This window comes from Octodon degus, unplaced genomic scaffold, assembly GCF_000260255.1.
Source record: "Octodon degus isolate 3935 unplaced genomic scaffold, OctDeg1.0 scaffold00026, whole genome shotgun sequence".
Lineage (NCBI taxonomy): Eukaryota > Metazoa > Chordata > Mammalia > Rodentia > Octodontidae > Octodon > Octodon degus.
In genome coordinates this window covers 5,130,971-5,138,042 of record NW_004524602.1, presented here as the reverse complement: position 1 = coordinate 5,138,042, position 7,072 = coordinate 5,130,971, and the positions used below count along the sequence as shown (strand labels likewise).

Below are 7,072 nucleotides of genomic sequence, written 5' to 3'. Positions count from 1 at the left end.
TCTCAAAAAAATGAGTTATTTATAATCACATAACCAATCAGTAATAGAACTGAATCTAAAATTCAAATCTTTTTTTTTTTTTTTTGAGACACATTCTCACTATGTAGTTCACCCTGACCTCAAACTCACAGCAGTTCTTGTGTTTCAGATGTGGCTAAAATTCAAGTCTTTCTTTCTCACGTGCGCACGAAACAGTTCTCACTATATATGTATTTCATGCTTGCCCAAATTCATTTCAGTCTTCCTGCCTCGGTCTCCCAAGAGTAGAGACCACAGGTGTGTGCCTAAAATTCAAGTCTATTGCTGGTGGCACATGCCTCTATTCAGTGCTGTCTAGTTATTCTCTGAAGACTGAGGCAGTCTGATCCCAATGTGTTTGAGGCTAGCCTGGGCTACATTGGAAGTTCTAGTCCAGTCTGACATAGCAAGACTTGGTCTAAAAAAAACCAGTTCTTTTTCTTGAGCAAGGTAGTTGGGCCAAAGGTTAGTTAAGCTCTGTCTGTGTTAAAATGTTGTGGATTTTGTGGGGTAATGTATTATAGTCATGTTATATGAAACAGAATTAAAGGTGTAAATTTTTACTACATGCTAGATAGTTTAAAACTCAGACAAAATTAAAAAATAATTTTTTTCTTTTGGCAGTGCCTGGGATTGATCCCAGGGACTTGCACACAGTGCCCTATCATTGCGCTGCCTATATCCCCAGCCCACAAACACTATTTTTGAAGAAAATACTGGCCCTGTGGACACCCCTCCAAGGTGAGAGACTGTCCAGGCGCACTTCCACACAGGCACCTGTCCCTCACTGCCTGTTAGACTGTGGATATGATTTCAGCTGGCAGCGCTCAGGTCCCCAGGGCTTTGCCAAGTTATTCAATCTGGTGCTCACCACAAGACAGTCTTCACAGAGGCCAGGTGGGTGCTGTGGCCAGGGCACCTTGACACTCCTGCTGTCACCCCCTCCATGTGCATTTATGCCCTGTCAAGCCAGAAGAGCAAGCGGAGTGTCTAGTGTCCACCAGCTCCTCTTATGAGACTGCCATTTGCCCACTGGCTGTTAGACAGGATACTGAGGATCATTGTAAGAAAGAATCCTATCAAATCATTCAATCTATCCCAAGGATATCAAGGGACACCTGGTATGACCTACCTTTTTGTCTCTCATCAACATTTCTTGAAGGGAAAAAAATGTCTGACCCTAATACAAGGAATGCTTTTACTTCTCCTAAGAGTAACTTTGTTTTTACCTTATGGACATTGTGAATGTTTAACTTAACTCTCTCTGGTTACCTGCCAAAGAGCTTAGAGCCAAACTTGTGGCTCACCCATAACAAATGTGCTCTATGCCTCGTTAACTTCATTCCTGGCTCTAGTTTAGGTCTCTGTTCCAGTTATTCTGTCTGCTTAAGAAAACTTTAACTCGTGCTATCTTATTTATATATAAATTTTTTCATGAGCAGCTTTATATATTTTTTCTGAAGTAGTTTGGATTATGATATATTCAGTGTACATAAAACCATCATGGATATCTCTTTGTTACTTTATTTACTTAAGCTTTTGTCTTAAAGGGTATATTTTTGTGTATGGATTTTGTGGGGTTTAGATTATATAAAATGATTGCCACACAATTATAGTTTTAATGTGTGATCAGATGCTGAAATAACTGTTCTATTGGCAAAAATTGATTAAATTGATGTAACACTATCCCTATTTTTCTTTCTTTTTTTTTTTCCAGAACCGGGGATTGAACTCAGGCCCTTGCTCTTGCCAGGCAAGCGCTTATTCTACTGAGCTATCTCCTTAGCCCCTTTTTGAGATAGGGTCTTGCTGTACACTTCAGGCTAGCCTTGAGCTCACTGTGTAGCCCAGGCTGATCTCAAACTTGCAATAAGCCTCCTGCCTTAGCCTCCCTTGTGCTGGAATTATAGGCATATGCCACCACATTCCCCATGCTGGGCTCTCTAGCCCTATCTTTTATGGCAGTATTTCTGTTTTTTTACAACTTGCATTGGTTGTTTTATTTACTTGTTTTGGTAACACTGGGACTTGAATCCAAGGCATTTGCATCCCTAGTGATGCTCTCCCTATTTTTCTCTCTTTTTGGCGGGGGGAGGTAGGGGTCTTGCTATGTAGATCAGGCTGGCCTTGAACTTACCATGTAGCCCAGGCTGGACTTGAATTTGGGGTGATGCTCCTGCCTCACCTTTCTGAGTACTGGGATTATAGTCATGCACCAGCAGCCTCACCCCCTTTATTTTTTGAGACAGGTTTTAAATTTCCCTGGGCTAGGCTTGAACTTGCACCTCTTGCCTCAGCTTCCCCCAGTGCTAGGATTACAGACATGTGCCACAATACCCGGCACTGTACTTTATTTTATACTCCCAAACTATGTGTACCTGTTTATTGATGTGTGAATTTTAGAAATACTATGCTGCTAAGTCAGTGTATAGCAGTTAGCTGCTACCTCTGTTGAGTCTGTAGGTTCAAGTATTATATCATCTTCTACACCATTAGACTTTTTATAACATTGTGCCTTGGTGTTCACGAGCATATTAATCCCATCAGACAACTTGTCTTGCTTGTTATTTGTTTTTTTTTTTTTTTTTATTTTTTTTTTTTTTTTTTTTTTTTTTTTTTTTTTTTTTTTTTTAATATTTATTTATTTTTATTTATTACATTTATTTATTGTGTGTATGTGGCCAGCTCAGCCCACCAGGGGGCGGGGCTGGCTGGCATGTGGTGCTGGAGGATCTAACCGAGGTCCCTGTGCTTTGCCAAGCTTGTTTCAAGTAGGTGCTCTAGACCACTGAGCCATCTCACCAACCCTTGCTTGTTATTTGGACAAGATAATTTGAATAGATGTTTGTTCCCAAACACTATTTGCTTTGATTGGTTTGGAGTTCTGTCTAGATTTTCTAATTATCTTACTGATATCCAAAAGATAGCATGTATTATTTGAGCAACTTTTTTTTAGCTCTTCTCCTACCTTCAAGAAAAATTATTCGACCTTTTCTACAACTTTCTGAGGTTTGAATGGCAAGTAGGCACTCTAATCGAGGACAGAAACAGTTAGCTGGCTATTAACTAGGGCTAGATTCTTGAGCCACGCAGCTCTTAAAAAGTCAGAAGAGCTGGCCATGGTGTTGCATCCCTGTAACCCTTGTGAGGTTTGAGAGGAGGATCACAAGTCCAAGGCCAGCACGGGCAATTTGGAGAGACAGGGCTAAATAAAAACATAAAGAGGGAGGCCAGGCAGATGGCTCAGTAGAAGAAGCGCTTGCCTGGCAAGCACAAGGGCCTGAGTTCAATCCCCAGTTCCGCAAAAAAAAAAAAAAAAAAACATAAAGAGGGCTGGGGGGGTATAGCTCAGGACTCCCTGGGTTCAATCCCCAGAGCCACAGTGAAAGAAGAAACGGGGGAGAGGAAGGGAGAAAAAAAATAAGACTGTAATTTTATAATCTATATCCCACCTTTGTAGGTTAAAGATGGGAAGTGAGCAGACATGTTATATATCACCTCTGCTGGTCAGCATCAGGAATGGTTTTCAATTGTATTACTCAACGTTTTTTTTGTTCTTGAAATTCAGGTTCCTTTTAACTATAGTTCTAATCACTATCGCTTTCTGTTATGGAAGGAAAAAGCAAGACTCTTGAAAATTAGTGTTAAAATTGAAACCATTCCCTTGGTAATTAGTAACTTTTTTCTTTAGATCTTTTAAATTCATCTTTAACATCAAAATAGTTTGCTATTGTTAATGTATATTCATTAAAAAGCCAGCATATAGGACTGGCGAGATAGCTCAGTGGACTAAGCGCCTGCTTAGGCAAGTAGAGGGACCAGAGTTCAATGCCCAGCACTACATGCCACGCTGGCCCCACTCCCAGGTGCATTGAGCTGGCCTCCGAGTCCAGGCGTGGTGGCGCATGCCTGTAATCCCAGCACTGGGGAGGCAGAAAACAGGAGGATCACTAGGAATCTGAGCTGCATAGTGAGACCCTGTACCAAAGACATTTAAGTTAATTATTTAATAATAAAAAGCCAACATGTGGTTCCTGTTATGGCACTTGGTAAAGGATTAGCTATGATTTTATCTTTGCATTTAAATAGAAAATTAAAATTTCATTTTTAGTGTCTGCATAGAAAATATTCAAAGTTTTTATTCTAAATAATTGTTCATATACAGAATCTATGATAGTTTCTTGCATATTTAGCCACAGCGAGGTATGTAGTGTTGCTAAACTAAAAATACATTGAATCTTTACCACAAGCCTGTCTGAATAGCTAGCATTTTACAGCCTGGTATCCTGTCCAGCAGCAGACACTGTCTTCTGTCTCTCCTTCAGCTTCAGGGACTTCTGAGCAGCCCCAGTCAGTACAAGATGGACCCGGTAGTCCTGAGTTATATGGACAGTCTACTGCGGCAATCAGATGTCTCACTGCTGGACCCACCGAACTGGCTCAATGACCATATTATTGGGTTTGCCTTTGAATATTTCGCCAACAGTCAGTTTCGTGACTGCTCTGATCATGTCTGCTTTATCAGCCCTGAAGTCACCCAGTTCATCAAGTGCACTAACAGCCCAGCAGAAATCGCCATGTTCCTTGAACCCCTTGGTCTTCCCCACAAGAGAGTTGTGTTTTTAGCCATCAATGATAACTCCAACCAGGCAGCTGGGGGAACCCACTGGAGTTTGTTGGTTTATCTCCAAGATAAAAATAGCTTTTTCCATTATGATTCCCATAGCAAAAGCAACTCCATCCATGCAAAGCAGGTAGCAGAGAAACTAGAGACCTTTTTAGGTAAAAAAGGAGACAAACTGGCCTTTGTGGAGGAGAAAGCCCCTGCTCAACAAAACAGCTACGACTGTGGGATGTACGTGATCTGTAATACTGAGGCCTTGTGTCAGAGCCTCTTCAGGCAGCAGCCAAACTCACTGCTGCAGCTGCTCACCCCCGCATACATCACGAAGAAGCGGGCAGAATGGAAAAATCTCATTGTCAGGCTTGCTAAGAACTAGCGGCTGAAAATATTCCTGACTTTGGAAGCCTCCTCTTTCTGCCCTTCCTCACTCATTGGATGGCTGCAGTCTCAGTGCCTGAGGGAAGATGCCTCGTAGAGAAAAGCTCACTATTTTTTTAAAGGTTCTCATCCTCTTCAATGGCCCAGTGAAAAGTTTCCCCTTAATCCTGACCTGAGAGCAATATGTTCTGTGCAAGTGTCTTCAGATTATGCACCAGGGCCGGGGAGATGGCTCAGTGGAATAAGCCCTTCCCTGGCAAGCGCAAGGGCCTGAGTTCCCCGGTCCCCCCCCACCACCAAAAAAAAAGATTATGCACCAAAACCTTAACATGTATTACATATGTGCTTCAAGTAAGACTTTTCTTATTGGCATAAGGTTAGTTCCCTTTTGGTCCCCTTTTCCACGCTGACTTATTCCAAAGGAAAAGCAGTGATCTCAGAAACTACATGAAACCTAGAGGAACACTAGGAAGAAAACTATAGGACAACCAAAAAACATGTTATATAGCCTACATAATTAAACAGGTCAACTGGCTAGAAGCAGACCAAGGCTTAACTTCATTTAAAGCCTAAATATTAGGCTGGGCATGGTGGCACACACCTGTAATCCCAGCACTTGAGAGGCTAAGACAGGAGGATGACCTTAGTTTGAGACTAGCTTTGCCTACGTAGCAAGACTCATATATCAGAATCAAAGGACCTAAATATAAAAAGCAGTCGTTCACTTCTGTGAGCAGAACCTTTGCAGATATTTGAGAAAGCTGATGTTAGCCCATCTCCCTCTATCTGGTATCTGGGAGGCCTGAAAGGTGGGAAGTCTTGAGTAACTTCATTAAAACGGCTGCAGTGGACTTCTCTGCTCAGTGAGCGGGTCAGTTTTCACCTGTAGATTGATAACAGCTCTTTGCCTTGTCTGTTTGCCATGCACTTTTTTTACATAAAAGAAGAAAAGTGACCTTTCTCAACCCTTTCATTTAATTCAAAATGCAGACTATGTAATTTTTAAAATGTGGAACCAAGAGTAAAAAGAAACTGGCCCCCTGAAGCCACAGATGTGTTTTGCCATTATTTTACATACTTACGGAATAAATTGAGTATCTACATGAATTCTGTTCCAAATGAGAATTAGACTGCAATGTATCTGAGCCCTGAGTACCAAGGATTGGCTTCTGGGTGAGACTGGCTTTAGCTCCCTCCCCAGCAGGCCCTGCCCCCAGCCCACATGACCCAAAATAACCTCACCCCCCAGTGACCACGGAGACATTCAGTTCCTTCTAGCCAGGAAGGGGGAAATACAACAAGTGTAAATGAGTACAGGTTACAGAGCAGGCTTGAGTGAATGTGAGTTGACACTAAAAGTCAAAGTGAAAGCTACAGAAAAAGTTTCCACTTAAGTATATTCTAGATAAAAGGGCCTACTGGAGGATGAGGGTGAGAAAAAGATTAACTGGCTGTCAACCTGAGGTACAACAGGGAAGGACAGCAAGAGGAGTGACACAGGTTGCTGGCAGGCTACTGTGTAGATAAAGATAAGGCAATAGCATTTCAGTGACTACTGACACAGACTGCTGTGAAAGAGATTCTCATAGGTGGTCTTTCTGACAATACCAAGTACATTTGCTTAAATGTGAGACTCCCATTTGAGAATTAATACATTATGAGAACAATCTTTCCTAAATCCTAAGATTCTTCCCACAAATAAATTTGGGAGGCTGAAAATAGGAGGCTCATTAAGAGTCCGCTCTGTGTACTGAGACCCTATAGACCCTGTACTAAATAACAAAAAATAAAATAAAAACCAAATTACTCAACAAAGTCTTTTTTAAAAAACAAAACTTTAGATCTCCTTTACCAAATACATAACATGATTAGACTATACCACCTGTTAGTATTCTAGAATATGTGATAATTTATAAATATTACCATTATAAGCCACAGGAGAATTGAAAAATTGACATGTAGTTGTTCACTAGATACTGTAACAGCCCACATATTGTACATCTAGTGAACCATACACCTTTAATATGCAAAATTAGAAAGAGATCTTTTGCA

General features: G+C 41.2%; 1 protein-coding gene across 3 annotated transcripts in view; it reads left to right on the top strand.

Annotated features, from left to right (window-relative positions):
• Senp8 (SUMO/sentrin peptidase family member, NEDD8 specific) overlaps positions 1-5,296 on the top strand; it is a 24,714-nt gene extending 19,418 nt beyond the window's left edge. For 2 of the 3 annotated variants that reach the window (XM_004628765.2, XM_023712711.1), the window contains exon 2: positions 4,344-5,296. In XM_004628765.2, the coding sequence (XP_004628822.1) occupies positions 4,380-5,018 (639 nt within the window). In that variant the 5' untranslated portion in view covers positions 4,344-4,379 and the 3' untranslated portion in view covers positions 5,019-5,296. Of the gene's footprint in view, positions 1-642; positions 760-4,343 lie in introns of all 3 variants that reach the window. The other variant, XM_023712710.1, reaches the window with a different exon arrangement.
• Positions 5,297-7,072: the final 1,776 nt, after the last annotated feature.